The following is a 16,836-nucleotide window of genomic DNA, read 5'->3' on the forward strand; positions in this document are numbered from 1 at the left end:
ACACACACACACACACACACACACACACACACACACACACAGCTTGAACTTTTATTTTATGAATATATATGATCTAGATGAATAGGTATGTGTCCTCCATCACTGTGGTTGTTTATGAGCTGAGTGGCTGAGAGGAGAAGGGGGATGGGGCAGCGCTGTGTGTGTTTGTGGCAATCGAGTGAAGCAGTGAGGGCATGAGAGCGAGACAGTCAGTCAGGTTCATTCCTTCATGCCTGTACATTTTTCGCGTGGTTACGGCCAACAGTAACTGCTGAATTATAACTTAAAGGTGACTTTTGCTGACAATCTCTCGCCGATCCTTTCAACGTCCTGACAGACACTGCCATATCAAGATTAACGTGAAAGCGCACGGCCTAAAATTAAAAATGTCCCTTGTCCCATGTGGGGTTCTGTGGTTTTTAATACCTCCTATTAAATTACAATTGGAAAATGTTGAAAGTTGTGAATCATCCCTAACCAGTTTAATTGCATATTGGACACAAAGTCATACTACAGGCAATAACCATTCAAAGACCGACAGCTGCATTGGACAGAAAAGAGTGAATAATTGCATGTATGTATCTATGTTTGTCTAAACACCCCTCAGAATGGGAATCCATCTGTCTTTAAACTTCCTTTTGCCAAAGCCATGAAAATGATTACAATGTTACAATTGTCTTCATCTGTTATTGTTCAGTTGTTCTGTCCTTTTTCTGCATCACTCTTGTGTAGTCTGTTGGGCTGACTGTGTGAGTTCTGGCGTACAAAGGTCGATGTAAAACCAGCCCCAAAGACAGTGATTAAGTTGTAATATATTTCCCAACTCGTAAATTTCCCACAATGTGGGACAAATAAAGGATTATCTTATCTGATCTTATCTGATCTTATCTTAAAGCTGTCTTGTTCAAAAAATGCATGAGAAATTAGACAAAATCCTGTGATGGAATCAGACCAAGAGCAAAGTCAGTGTTCTCAAAACTCACACAATCAAGGAAAATATTGTGTTTTGTATAACAGCTAAGATAACCCATATAGGGATACATATACATTAGAAACACAAGACTGCTTGAGGTGCAACACCCTCTGCTCCATAACATTTAGTACCTTCAGTACTTCTGTATGGATGTGTTAAACATTACTTTTTATGCAATGTGTTACTTTTTTGCTTTTGTAATATGTGACTTCTGCATTACATTACATCCTGTTCTTGATGAAGACATAGAGAAAGTCTTTGAGTTACTCTATTAATTTTTAGATGTTTGTTTATCGATGATTCCTGGTCAATAACACTCTCATTGGTCTCAATCTAAGCTTAGCACAAAAAGTTTTACTTCGTTGTTGTAACAATGCATCTTGACACCCCCAAATTCTGGGGGTAGTCTCTGATAAGCCCTGCTCTGTGGAGGCAAGTGTTGTCATCTTGGAGGATAGAGTTTGGTCCCAGCCTGTGGTCATATGGGATTGCCACTAGTTGCAGAATCTCATCTTGATATCTCTCTGCATTGAGATTGCCTCCAGTGATGACAACCCTGACTGACAGCACCTGGGGTAGAAGAAGCTCAAAGTGAGAGTCAATGGCAGAATACACTGTTTGGCATTGGCAGAGAAGACTTGGGAAATTTTTCATGGACACAACTCACATACTCAACTCTGCTGCTCAACCCGCAAATGCATTTTCCTCACAAATGTGGCACCATTTAAAGGGAAATTAACAGACTTTCCAGTGATATAAGATTTATTGCCAAGAAGCATTGTTATAGCAAAGAAATAATCAACCAAACATAAATTTCCTAACTTTTTTGCTTGCTTTATATAAACTATACAGTTTATATTAAAAACCAGAAACGATTTAATGTCACTTCAAGTTGAGGCAGAGAATGCATTTTGACATGCAAGCAGATTAGAATATATAAAAAGATAGATTAACAGTGTATTAGCAGTGTATTTATGAACCAAGTAATTTTTTTTTCATTTTATGGGCTGTTGCTGCTATGGACCCAACTTTAGCAACTTCAACAGCATTCATCATTTGTTTTAGGACAGGGGAATGATTGATGAACACACACCTCTGGAACTTTTGCTTCGCCATTTTCACATATTGGTGACATTCAGCTACAAGTGTGTGCATGCAGTCAAGTGTGCAAATGCACCCAACTGGAGAGGTGAGTTCTGTTTTCTCGTTTACTCATTACCCCTATGGTTAAAAATCAGCAAAACATAATTCCAAGGCATAATTTCATAAACGGATACCATTCAAACACAAAACAAGAGTAAAAGTAGCTTATTTATCAGCTTATTAATGATCTAATAAATCATCTATTTAAAATGGAAACAAAAGTGGCTATTAAATAGCTTTACCCAATCTAAACCATCCACCTTGCACAGCTTCCTTGTTGATCTTGGATCTACTTTACTTATGGATAAATGAAATGTCCTTTGGTTGCCCTGTGCATGTATAAATTATCCACTTGTTTGCGAAGTCACTCATTCATTACAGTTTGCTACATGATACACTTACCAGGGAACATGACAGTCAGTAAGTTCTGGACACTACTTGAATGTACTCTTGTTACATAATTATTTGGGGGCTATTGCTAATCATACCTGTTATTAAAACCAAAGCAAAACAGCTTCCCCACATTTGAGGCCATGGACACTGTAATCTTGCTATTTTTGGATAAGCACAACAGAGGACAGAGGAGGCTTCCTGGAGGAGCAACAATCGAGGATGCACAGGAAGCGTTCCTATTGTAAACATGTAAAAGAGGTGTGGTAGGCAGGTGGCTGGAGGAGGACTCTTTAAACATCTCATCCTTGTTATCCAAATGTTGTTTCCGTTAAAAGGAACAAACATTCGCCCCTTTACTGTTTTTCTGTGTGTGATTAAAGCATAATATCTTGTCATAGTGTGCCATAATGTGAATTTAAAACTTTTCTTATATATATAAAAAAACTGTTACATCTGAGATCATAAAATACAGCAGTAGCTAGATTATAAAAATATAATTTATGATCCAGTTGCACTGAATTTCATATTTAATTGATATTGTTAAAATGAGGGCTCTTAGAACAGGATGTCAGATTTTATAAATACTGCCTTGACTCCTCTGTCTTTGTGTATCTTTCTCACCTCATCCGCTCGCATCACTGGTGAGAGGGACCGAGACACGTGGAGAGGAGTAAAAGACAAAAATTAAGGATCTGCAAGGGGGAAGTTCTAGTTTGACTTTCCACTCTTTTCCCTGTTTTGTGATTGTGTGCTCCATTCCTCAATAGTTTCATCTGTGTTTTGTTCCCACCTTTATCTAATCCCCAATAATTCCTGTGTGTGTGTGTGTGTGTGTGTGTATATATATATATATATATATATATATATATATATATATATATATATATATATATATATATATATATATTAGGGGTGGGACTTTAACGCGTTAATTTCGATTAATTAATTACAGGGAAATTAACGCGTTAAAATTTTTAACGCATTTTAATCGCACTTTGCACCGTGGAACGTTTCTCAGTGCACGAGTTCCAGGCATACAGATTATATCGACGCACAATGTCCAAATTAGGGGCTGCATCCTGCGAAGGACCCGGCCCACGTCTTTCGCAACCCACAAAGGCCGGAAGTGAGCAGCTAGCCTTCATATCAGCTGTTGTCACCTCTGCGTAGCTCATGTCGCCTAGCAACCGTGACTGCGAAGCACAGCTGTGTAACAGCAGCTGGTTAAACGGAGAACGAACTTTTTCTCCTTTTTGTGGTTTAATTTTAAGTCTTTAATTCAAAATAAGCTGGTCAAACAAGCATAACACATTTCAACATCAAGGAATACAGCTGAGAGAATGATTAATTTTCAACTATAACAAGTGAGACATTAATGTTGAATAAAACTATCCAGTTATGATGCTTAACTTTAATTTCAGGAGTTTGCTTATCACAGGAGCACTTCCACCCTTCATTGGTCTGTGTAGCAGACTGGTGGGAAAATAAACAAAATCTTGAAGTTTAAGCTTATGAATATTGATTCATTCATCAACTAAACTTAAATTAATATTTATCATGTTAAATATTGAAATGCGATTAAAATGCGATTAATTTCGATTACCGTATTTTTCGGACTATACGTCGCTCCGGAGTATAGGTCGCACCAGCCAAAAAATGCATAATAAAGAAGAAAAAAACATATATAGGTCGCACTGGACTATAAGTCGCACTTTTTTTGGGGGGGGGGGGGGGGGGGGGGGGGGGGGTGATAGAATCCGAGACCCAGAGCACAAATTCCATCTTGAACGGCAATTTAAAATAATAATGGATTAAAGAACAGGACGAACACGGTTACGCCTACGTTATGCTAACGTAGCACATTCAGCTACATGACGCACAACGAACACGTGTTCGGTATTGTAACGTTGTAAACACACTTCCAAAGTCGGCGATATTCACAACAAAGGTCGTCTTTATTAACAGAAAAACAGCTGCTGTAGGCCACAGCCACGCCAACCATAACTACAACAGCGGAACAGCAACACACACACACAGGCAAGCTCTCGGTCTTTTTCTCTCTCTCCATGCTGCCTTCACGAACCTCCCGAACAGTCCGAAATCCCACAACATCAACACGCTCTCTAACTAAGAGAATCGCTACAGTATGTTAACGTAACATTAAGTTATTCAGATAACCATAGCATAAAGAACATACTAACAAGTTAACCAAACCATCAATCCATTGAATTCTTCATCCTCGGTGTCACTTCTAAACAATTCTGTACACTCCGTAGACGAAGCGCCGCTTCCTCTTCTGTGTCGCGTTAGTCAGACTCGTCGTCAGCTGCAGTTCCAATTATTCCAGCCTTTCTGAATCCCAACAGGATGGTTTGGTTGTCACTGAAGCCCATGTTTTCTTGATCCATCCAATGACTTCCAGGAAAGTTGGGTGGCGCATTCTCCCAGTTGCCGTTAAGCTGTGCTCTCCATCCATCATCCACTGCGCCCACAGGTTACGCAAGACTGCCTTAAAGCTGCAGTTCACGGAGATGTCAAGTGGCTGGAGTATTTTGGTTCATGTGTTATAAATGTCACATATACGTCGCTCCGGAGTATAGGTCGCACCCCCAGCCAAACTATGAAAAAAAGTGCGACTTATACTCCGGAAAATACGGTAATTAATTACAAAGCTTGTAATTAATTCGATTAATTTTTCTAATCGAGTCCCACCCCTAATATATATATATATATATATATATATATCTCGTCTTCCCCGTTGTCCTTTGTCCTGAATCCTGCATTTGTCTGTGTTCTTGTGTGTACTGTTTAATACCCCATATAAAACAGTACTGTTGTATACCCCATATACAACAGTACACACCCTGTGCTAACTATATCGCATTTGGCTTGGTCTTTATTTTTTTCTTTGTTACTTACTTTGAACTTTCGAAGAACTTTTTTTTTTTTTTTTTAAATAACATCTTGCTTTTTGTTCTTTTCACTGAGTTATTTTTCTGCACTTGGATTCACCTCTGAACTAATCTTAACGTTATCACTTACAGAGAAGTGGTTCCAGTACATGTTTTAATAGACTTTTTCTTTCTTTCATTTTACTTTTAATCTTGCTGCTTGGTAGAGGGGCTGTCTAAAGAGTATTTAGTCACCAGGTACTTTCAAGGGCCACAATGCAACATGTTCAATATAGTGTACTGCTTCTGTACGCTTGGTGGAGTTTCATGTGTCTGGGATTCAACACACTGTCAAAAGTGACAGTTAAAAGTCCATTATAAATTATCATTACCAACTAAATACTGGGTGTAATTCCTAGCATAACAACATAATTTCATTCACAACTGAAGTCTAATCAACCCAAGTAACTGTAATTGCACAGGTATGTTTAAGTGGCTGCAGTTGTCAGTAATCAAACCGAAAAAGAAATGCGTAACTCTGGTCCTCGTGTGTGTGTGTGTGTGTGTGTGTGTGTGTGTGTGTGTGTGTGTGTGTGTGTGCGTGTGTGTGTGTGTGTGTGTGTGAGAGAGAGAGTACCTGGTCAGGTGAGATGTTGCCCTCTGCTGCTACCATAGCTCTGAGACAGGACAGGGAGCCAAACAGTGGTACAGCCAGCCCCACTCGCAGGTACCTCTGACCCTTTGTGTTGAACACCAACGTCACACACAATGGCCTGTGAGATAAAAAGGGGGATGAAGGAGGAGAGTGTGTGAGTGTATATGTGTGTGTATAGAAGGGGTAGAAGGCACAGTGGAAAAGATCAATGCATGCTCAGGCACAGAGTACTGAGTTATTCTGTGGGTGGGGTGGGGTGGAGGGGTTATATTATTACATATTTTAAACTCTGGCACAATGAGTTATTTATACAATATGTTTGTATACAGATGCACACATATCTATCTCACACACTGTAAGGAGAGCCATACAGTACATAGGAACTAAAACTGTAAACAGATTAATGCAAACAAAGACATGTTTATTTGTGATAGAGATGTTTTAGAGCATAGCTGGGTCTTCTTGAACTTCAGGTATTAAACAGCGACATAAAACATTCAATAAAAAATGAATTGCCCTGTTGAGCTGTTTAATATCTAATAGGTTCAGGGAAAAGATTTCCTCTGACACTGTTATATCAAATCTAATTTCATGAGCATAAAACATCACTTTGTCTGCATCTCATTTAATATCTTGGTTGATTTAACTCTTCAGATTTTGACTCTGTAGGGTTTCATTTCTCCCTTGTGTTTGTCCAGATTTATGCATCACTGGACAAGCTGAGCAAAAGCCATTGCAGGTCCCTGAGGAAGCTGTTGTATGCTGGGACATGTCTGTTTTACAGCAATATGAACACCTTCTGTGGAGAACACAGGGGTGAAAATGATGAGGGTGAACAGAACAAAATAAAAAATAGAGAGAGGACAGACTGATCCAAAGATGTGAAAATGGACCGAAATGAATAGAAAATATGGAGGCTGCATCCACTTAAACAGACCTGTGCATGCAGCCTCAGTGGGTTACCCATTCAAATGAATGGGTGAGTGTATCCAGACTTTTGACTGGTACTGTATTTGTCCTACCCTATCCACTAATTTACACCCATATACACGTCGAATGGACACGTGATTATGTGGTTTAGAATCAATCAATTATCCCTGGCACTACGGCGTGTCCAGTGGAAAACTGTGTGGAATTACGTAGCCATAGCTGGACAAGTGCAACTGAGGAGCGGCATTTTCGTTTTGCCCCAAGCAGTGCCACTTAATCCATGTGAAAAGAACAGACAAAAAATAACCCACACAAAATAAAGTGTAGGTTAATACATACAAATAGTAAATAGCTTTAGCCTTCTGCTGCACAGTTTGATTTGCAACCAAAGCACCTTCAATCTTAAAAAACTATTAAAGAACAGTCTGATAAGGTGTGGGAGTCACCATCAGATGGTTTCTGACACATGGTCAGAGGAGCACATCCACACAGCTTTAGAAATCTTATTTAAAATGATATGAACTCTCTTTGTGTGTGTGTGTGTGTGTGTGTGCAGAGAAGTCTTCTGTCAGTTTTTTTAAAAAATGTTTTTTGTTTTATTTTACATATTCAGAAATTCAGTATTTCTTTGTGTTCCCTCAGGGCAACATTCTGCAATAGTGGGTGTATTTCAAACATGTTTCCTATCATTGTGTTTGAACATTATCACCTATTACCACAAGTATCCACACAATATAGGCTGTAAATATAATTGCGATTTTTATTTTATTTTACTGCTTTTAACACACTTGACAGAAAACCTGACCACAGCATTGTTCTCTGGAAGAAAAGAGAAAGATCGGCCATTAAGGAAATCCCTTCTGATAGACAGATAATGAATCTGAGTAGAAGCAGAATGCAGAAAAAGCTCTGAGCAAAAATGAACAAACAGGGTGTTAAATATCGCTCCTCTGGCATTTATTGATTCATTTGTATACAGCTAAATCAAGCAGGTTGATTGAGTTTCTTTTGCACATGTTCTGCCAGTATGTTTGGATACCAATTAAATGATGACTGGCTTATAAAGCAGACAGCTCACAAAATAGGGGTCAGACATTAAGCTGTAGTCATTCTTTCATTAAAAAAAAAAACAAAAAAAAATTATCAATGAAATGACACAAAAAAGAGCCAATAAATGATGAGACTTCATTTTTATCATTGTGTCCAGTAGCGGGTTAAAACCAAAAGAAAACAAGAAGCACTCAGAGCACAAACCTCCACCAAGGCAGCTCACTCTCTGGGCAGTATTTACTTTTAGGGGAATCATATTGTATTTTGTATATATTCATTGTGTTTTCTTGGTTCTTTTTAAATGTAATTTAAGAAGTTTAACAGGTTTAAGAAATAAAGGCAGTAACTATGCAGAAGCATAGTTTTAAAAATAAAATACATTTTAGGAAGGTTTGACCTTATTTGACCTTGAAGAGGTCAGAGGTCAAATGTGACATATTTTAAATCTTTATATTTTACTTTCTATATCTTGACAATACGCACCACAACTGTAAGAATCATAGTTTTTAAGTTATCAGGCTTTTTGCCAATAAATCATTAAGTTGACCTTGCAGACCTTGGTGAATGTAAGCCTGAATTTTAATAGATTGTTAACATGACCCCAATTTACACCACTACAAAGTTTTATCAGGATTTATTCAACATTTTTTGAGCCATAATGTTTACAGTCAGAGTGACACATACGCACACAGGCAAATGCAACCAAAACATAACCTCCTTGGCAGAGGTAAAAGCAGAACATATAGAAGCAATTTAGGGACTGCTATAAAAGCTCGTTAGTCCATCCAATTTTAACTTTTTTTTTTTCTGTAATGTGCACTTGAGTGTTTGTTTGCTACTGGTTGTTACAGAGTAAAGAGAAAACCAGAGAGCAAGGAGAGAAAGTAAAGACACGCCATCCCATTTGGAAAGAAGGCAGCACAATCACAGACACCTCCACTTCCTGTTTCTCATCATGCATTATTCAGGTGAATAAAGTGTTAGCAGTAGGGATGCTGACAGAGCAGATGGCAGTGTATCTGAGCAGTTGTTTTGTTTATGTTACGCCAACATGAGATGAGAAGTGTGGGATGACACTCGAGACGAATAGGAAATGGAGATATCATCCGACAAAGCAGGCCGTTTGAAGCCTCCTAGCTCCCCGTGGGTTTAGAGTCTGATAGTCTCTATTAAACAGCAACCTGTGAACCTAAACAAGTGCACAACACTAAAACATTCAAAGTTCTCTTTAAGCCACGTGTTAGATATATAATATTTATAGTTATTTTCTTGAGCATGCCTTTTTTGCTGCAGGGCTTTCCTAATTTAGATGTTTGTACATACTATGAGCATGAACAATCGTTTTGCAGAAAAAGCTTATCTATAATCATTATTTCTATTTATTGTCATCATTGTGAATTAGCTGTTTAAAGTCTGTGACCATGGCGTCTTCATATAGACAGCATCAGGGCCTTGGGGTTCCAGGATTCTGATGTCCAACACCTTTCTACAACTGTGTTAAATTCAGTTAGTTTGGTAATGAAAAAGTTAAACATTCACATCAACGGCTATTGGGTGTTTAACCCCTAATTGGTAAATTAGGGGTTAACCTGTTAATCATTGAATTCAGGTGTTCAGTCACAGGTGTATAAAGATGGATATCAAACCAAGGCATGCAGTTTGCCTTTATACACATTTGTGAAAGAATGGGCCTTTCTCAAGAGCTCTATTAATTCCGGCAGGGTACTGTAATCGGAAGCCACCTTTGCAACAAGTCAGTTTGTCCACAATCTGCTGCAAGTGGTATCCGTTTTGAAAAAAGGATTCAAACTGAAATTGCAGCAAAATAAGGGGTATATTTTTGTATTTATCTATTCACTTTTGTTGACAAAACCTGTTGCCTGCAATAGTCAGACTTACTCCCAACCCCAAATGATGCTGACTTAGGTTATTTTACTTTGGGTGTTTCGTCTTCACCCTTCATGCAGCTACGTACGGAGTACAAAAGATTTATGTTTGCAGCACTGCACCCTGTTTTTGATGTTTTTGATGCAGTCCCACATTAAGATAGTGTAACTTTGCCTCCTAGATGAATATCTGTGCGCCTTGGTATTCATCTAGTAATGAATAACTAGAAAAATAAAGATATAGTTCTGTTATTTATAAATAATTTATTTATTTTATGAATAAGGATTGAGAGTTATCATGATCGCTTATTTCACATCTTGTGTTGTATAGGATTACAATAATTACGTACAGTTTGATCCATATAATCACTTGAACATTCACAAAGGGAGAAACAGGCTTCAACCAATCAAATACTCCATACACCTACTATGTTGTCCTGTTGGAGCTTATGCCAGCTAACAGATATCCAATAAAAACTCATATCTACACATACAACCAATTTAGAATAACAAGTTAACCTAAAATGCATGTCTTAGGACTGCACGAGGAAACCAGAACAAAAATCCACACAGGGAGAGGAAGAACTTATAGACTTCACACAGAAAGGCCGCAGTGACAGTGTGAACCACTGAATTGTGTTTAGGACTTCTCTCACTATTTTAAATTGAATAACAATAAGTTTAGTAGCAATGATGCCAAGACAGCTCAAGGTTAAATGCTGCAAGGTTAGATGGTCAACAGAAAACATTACCATCCTGCATTTCTCTCTCTGTCTGCCATACTGGCATTATCTACAGCACCCAGGCCTTGATGCCACGCCGGCAGCCAGGCCCTTCTGTCTCTCTAGGGGCCTCAGACTTATCAAGCATTCAGCTGGGATACTGCTGCAGCAGGATGGTGCAATGAGGCCACTGTGTGTGTGCCTGTGTGTGTGTGTGTGTGTGTGTGTGTGTGTCTCTCAGGTCAGTTTTTGGCCAGCAGTAAGTCCAAGTTGAACCTGAATGAATTTCTCTCTGTGCTAGGCTATGGCAACTGCAGGAACAGACTGCATACTGTCACAAGGCAGCAAGTGTCTAAGCTGCAAAAATGAGTGTGAGTTAGCCTGGTGGATGAAGAGAAGACGCAGAGCAGTGACATCTGCATATCTGAAGATAGGAAGCTTCACTGGGCAGTGAATGCAGGCAAACTCAGAAACTGAAAAGGCCTGGAATTCAAGTGATGTCTGTTATTAATTAATTTATTTAACCTAATGGAACCTGTTATGTTAATTGGTGATTCTAAACTGGCCGTGAATGTGACCGTGAATGGTTTTGTGTGTCTCTGTGTTAGCCCTGAGATATACTGGCAATCTGTCCAGGATGTACTCAGCATTTTACCCTAGGACAGATGGGTTAGGTTCCAAAGGTTGAAGATGAACCAGAACTTTGATGGGAATCCCTGAAGGTCACAAGAGCCCATTTGCTAATGAGAACGATATGTCTACATGTACTACAACAACAGGTGAAACAAAGCTAATCAAGCCTCCCACACAGCCTTGAGAAAAGATATAATTAGGCAAATTATTTAAATCAGCACATGTCTGCACCCTGGTAGTGTAGTAGAACTATCAGTTATTCAGAAAAGTCAAGTTAATATGAATTAGACTGAATGTACAGTAATTAATGTGCAATCATTCAAATACAACCCACATAGCTAGTAGTGCATGTTGAAAACTATCATTGATGTTCTTTTTTTATGAGCTTCTGATAAGTTTGAGGAGTGTGGATGAGGTTGTACTGCGTCAATTTGCCTCTGCTACTTCATTTGGATGGCAAGAAAACAGGTGATTGGAGAGTTTTTGTTCTCTGCATTCCTCCGTTATCTTTCTAGTCAAGAAAAAACATCCCATTTGACTCTCGTGCTATCTCCCTTTCTCGCCATTTTACCAGAGAACGCTGCCGACATGCAGCTTCTTCAGTTAAAAATGGAAATGCAGGAACTGGTCAGGAACTTTTGATGGCCATTTATCATTTTGATAAGAACATGGCTGTTACTCACATATACTGATTGTGCAAATGAGCATACCGGTATGTGTTTATATAGTCATAATGGTCAAATTTCCCTCAGAACTGTGTGCTGCTGTTTTTTTTTTTTTTCTAATGCTTTCACTTTCTTATGCAGTCTAGAAGATCTCATCCATATCACTGATATCTGGTGACAACCTCATATGTTCAGAATGTCAACTGTCAGGCAGCCAAGAAAAGGTTTTGCATGACTGCACAGCAATCTGTGAGGGATTTTCCTTTCAAACCAGACTGCGGTAGAAACTTCTAAAAACCATTAGGTAGACCACAGTGAGACCAAAGTGAAAGAAAAATCCACAGGAAAAAACTGCACTCATATGGTTAATTAAAGATGCTGAAAGCAAGCAAAATGTAGCTTATGAAGTGAAAAACTAGTAGTTTTTTAAAAAATATGTTTTTACCGTACAATCGTAATAAGTTAAATCTATTGTTATGATTAGTAAGCAAACAGCAACAAATATACTTTGGACTGAACCACATGTCTTATGTCTTATACATTACCTGGTTTGTCGTAGAGGAATAGGCAGAGAGATGCATAAAAATGGGTCAAAGGTGTTGCTCTGTTTAAGGCAATGAGGGCATGTCAGAGAAGACCTGGAGACAGAGAGACAGAAGACAGCTTTTTAATAATCAAAATGTATCCACCCACCCATCCATCAATTTTCTTCCGCCTATCCAATTCAGGGTTGTGATTGGGAAGCAGCCTATCTCAGTTGTCACAGGGCAAGAGGCAGAGTACACCCTGGATCAGTAACCAATCACAAATGTAGTTTTAGGTTATTCATTTATTGCTTTGTATGACTTCAGCTAATCATGCTTTCTTATGTAATTGTCTTAAGAAATATACAAGTACATATTTTTCACCCCCTCTAACACTGTTTTCTCGCTCAGTTGTGGTCTATTTTCATATCAGCCCACTGCAAGACGCTCGCAGGCTTTAAATATTCCAAAGAAAAGAGCCATTAAAAAAACCCTTATAATTTTCCAATACTTTATACAAACTTTTGTACTGTTGCCACTGTGAGCAATCTCACATTTTCTTTGTGTACAGTGGTGACTAATGCCTGAAGGATGGCAGAAAACCAACAGAGGTTCAATGCTGACCAGAAATTATACTGGTTAGGATACAGTAAAGAAGCAGCAAATTAAATGGCAATGGAGTTGGAAAGAAAAAAGAAAACTCAGAAGGCATGGAAAAAAAGATGAAAGATGGAGGAGATATTTAATAGCAGAAGGAATGTGATGGGGGTTAAAGCAGGGGAAAAAACAAACAAACAAACAAACAAACAAAAACCCCACACACAGACACACACAGACACACACACACACACAAGACCAAAATAAAGGGCAGCAGCCACAGGAGGCTGGAAGGCAGAGCAAATAAAAGTTAAGAACAAAGAGACTAAAATAAAAAGACAACAAAGTGTGAGTACAGATTAGAAATGAACAGAAGGTTGGCAGCAAGACAGTCAAGTTGACAAAAGCTGGGAAGCAAAGCTGATAGAGAAAAAAGACACAGAAGGGACCTGTCGAGCATTCTGAACAAACACAAGTGGAGATGATCAGAGTGCAGGACTGACAGGAAGATAGATACCCAACATGTGTGCCTTTATCAGCAACAATCTCGATTCAAAGGCAGATAGAAACCTCATGATGAAAAACACTGTTAAACAAGTAAATACAGTACATCATGGCCACTGCTGGCTTATTTTTGCTCAAAGACTAGAAAAAGTGTGAGACAGCTAGCCACGTTGTACTGAAAAGACATTTATATACATCACTACAAGCAGCTTTAACACTCACTAATTGAGGAGTTATACATCAATTTAATTAAGCCTTGTATAACTTAAAAGTTTCTTCAGCTTTAGTTTTATTCTGCATAGACTACTTACAAACACAGAGGACACGACAGTTTTCCAGAAGAGAAGCCAAACTATCCCGATTGCCCCTAGTGAATGGTTAATTATACATTTAATGCTAGAGCCCAACCACTTTATTAGAGGGTTGATGTTAAACTCTTTGTTGGTAATGGCATTTATAATGGCTGATATATCAAAATTTTAAAAAACAAAGAAGAGATGAGAGAAACACCCTTCAACACATTGTTATGAGTATTGACAGTGCAGAGTTTATCCACCAAGGGGCACTATGCAACATACTACCAGGAACTGCTGGAAGGATGCGTGACAAAAATAGGCTGTAGTATGGCATCGTAGCCCTCTTGCAATGGATAACTAAATGGATATGGGCATGATAGTGCAGGAAGTACAGTAAGTTAGCACTTATAAAAGGAATTTTCCTGGTATTTCTTTTGCCTTCATCTTAAGAAACCACAATGAAAATCTAGCCTCAAATTACCTGTTGTTATTCTCTACACGAAACTGCAATCCAGACTCTTTATATGGCAATCAAAGAAAAACACCATGTTCAGTGTGTTCTAGTGCCACATAATCCTCTCGTAGTGTAGGAATGTAAGGTGCCGTTTACACGAAGCCGTTTTCACTGGAAACGGTGTCGTTTTGATGCGTTTCAGCCTTTCGTTTACACGATGGCGTTTCAGAAACGATCCGCGTTTACACGAGGACATGTGAAACGATGTAGTTCCCATGCCAGGCCACAAGTTGGCGTTGGTTTTCTCTTTGCAGTTTGTTTACGCAAGACGCGCATGCGTGGAGTGACACAGTAGGTAGTGCGGCAAATTGTTCATTACTTACAAAACGGCCAATGTGAGAGGTTTTGTGTGGACAGATGATGAGGTTGGATCGCTGCTGCACACAACGCTGAATTACAAAACGGTAAAAACACAGGAAAAGCATAAGAAGCACTCGTGAATCCGCGAGTACTGTTTATCAGTTTGCGCGTGCGCGAAAAACTGGCCGTCGCAACCATAGTGCGCATGTGCGAGTCGAGCGTTTTCAAATCACCCCGGTTTCAAGTGTTTACACGAAAGCGCAAGCCGGTGCGTTTCTGAAACGCTCCACTCTGGACCCCGTTTCTGAAACACATCGTTTTCACTCTGTTGTCGTGTAAACAGAAGGGCGAAACGCATCAAAACGACACCGTTGTCGTGTAAACGCAAGGCCGAAACGCATCAAAACGACACCGTTTCAAAATGAAAACGGTCTCGTGTAAACGGCACCTAATCCTATTATTCGTTTGAGATAACTGAATGTAATTCAGCGGCTTTTCTCAGTTTATGAACTGAACATTTTGGAGTTGTAGCCAATATCAAAGCCCTTATTCACACTGTTTTCTATTTAACCAATTTCTTAGAACCAACTCAACAGACCGGAGGAGAAACCAAGAAACCATTCATCTCCATCGCAGCAAACTCCATTATGTTTTAAAGGTGTGAAACTGAAAAAGGCTTTTGAAACAATTTTCTATAAAGGTAGTTAATATTTCAGAGGCTAAGTGTAGATAGTCATAATGTAGCTGAACTGGAATGTTTAATGTGTCTGTTGTTTTTTTTTTTTCTTCTTATTTAAGTCTGATTAATGCTGCACCGATGCTGCATAATGCTCTGTTATCACTGACAGCATTTAGAGTGTGTGCACATCTACATGTGCGTGTGTTGCCAGATGCTGCAATGTCTTACTATGATTTGTCAGTTGAGCTGTAACCACGCTTGTGGAGACACAAACTTGTCAAACATACAAATATGATGGAAAAAAAATAACAATTTTTAAACGCCACATTTCCTTGCTGTCAGTGCTTAGCCCAGTGTGCTGCGGCAGCCAGCCTAAGGCTCACTAATGATGCCAGTTTGTACTCGGCAAAGCAGACTGACAGGCTATATTCACTCAAAAACACAATGTTGTGCAAACCCCCAAAAGTTACTTACACTTACATTGAAATGTGCACGCAGGAAAGCCCACACACAAACAAAAAGCATCACTTAAAAAGCTTGAGGCTGTCAGTGTTTCCAGTCTGGTGGAAGATATGAGAACTTGCTGATGTCCGTGCATGTTTGTTTGTGCATCTGACACAAAAAAGCAAGGGCTGTACAGAATCTATGATGTTCAGGTGTCAAATCAAAAGACCGTCAATCTTCAGTTTAAACCAGACACCCGGAGCTACAACACATACACCCACACACATGCACAGCAGCAACAGCAGCAGCAGCTTCCTTTATTTGTCATGAAGAAAGTTGAACCACTCAGCATCCCTCCGTCCTGCTCGGAGTTAAATAAATAACACTCCACCCGCAGCATCTCCAAACATTATGCAGTAACACGTCGCCTGATTTCAGCATTTTTCATACTGTTACTTGAAACAGGGAAGCTTTGCAGCAAAATACGAGGAATGATATACAGCAGGCATGTGCTGTATATCACACACACACACACACACACACTCACACACACACACACACACACACACACACACACTAACAAAAAACTCACTGTTTAGTCACTGCAGTACAGAGATAAGTTAAATCTTAAATTGATTGATTTTATTTTTTTATAAATTCTTACTCACTAGTTGTAAAAGTTTGACTTCAGGGCTTCTGGCAGAAAGCTTTTTTTTATTTTTGGACATCTACTAAACCACACCATATACCCGAGGCTGCAGTACACATCATAGTCCTTTATAAGTCATTGCTCTTATTGGGCCTGAAAGAGAGAAAGCTCAGCAAGTTCATTTTCTTCTGTCTGCCTTTCAGTCAGTCAGTCAGTCAGTCGTGTGTCACAGGCTTCGAGCTGGAGAGTACTCTTATTTCTCTATGAGAGAGTACAAGCAGAGACCTCCTGTCAGGGGAAATTAACTCAGCTAAAGAACTGCAGAGATTCTCTCACACACACCCACATTTAAAGTCTCATACAAACTCTCACTTTCCCAAATATTAAT

At 39.1% G+C, this 16,836-nt stretch overlaps 1 protein-coding gene across 1 annotated transcript in view; it reads right to left on the bottom strand.

Moving 5' to 3' along the window:
- The window catches only part of usp43a (ubiquitin specific peptidase 43a), a 137,328-nt gene that overhangs the window by 65,773 nt on the left and 54,719 nt on the right, over positions 1-16,836 (bottom strand). Inside the window, exons 4-5 of the mRNA XM_030733230.1 lie at positions 12,487-12,579; positions 6,038-6,173 (exon numbers count right to left, since the gene is read on the bottom strand). Of these exons, the coding sequence (XP_030589090.1) occupies positions 6,038-6,173; positions 12,487-12,579 (229 nt within the window). The remainder of the gene's footprint in view (positions 1-6,037; positions 6,174-12,486; positions 12,580-16,836) is intronic.

Source organism: Archocentrus centrarchus, chromosome 1 (assembly GCF_007364275.1).
Source record: "Archocentrus centrarchus isolate MPI-CPG fArcCen1 chromosome 1, fArcCen1, whole genome shotgun sequence".
NCBI lineage: Eukaryota > Metazoa > Chordata > Actinopteri > Cichliformes > Cichlidae > Archocentrus > Archocentrus centrarchus.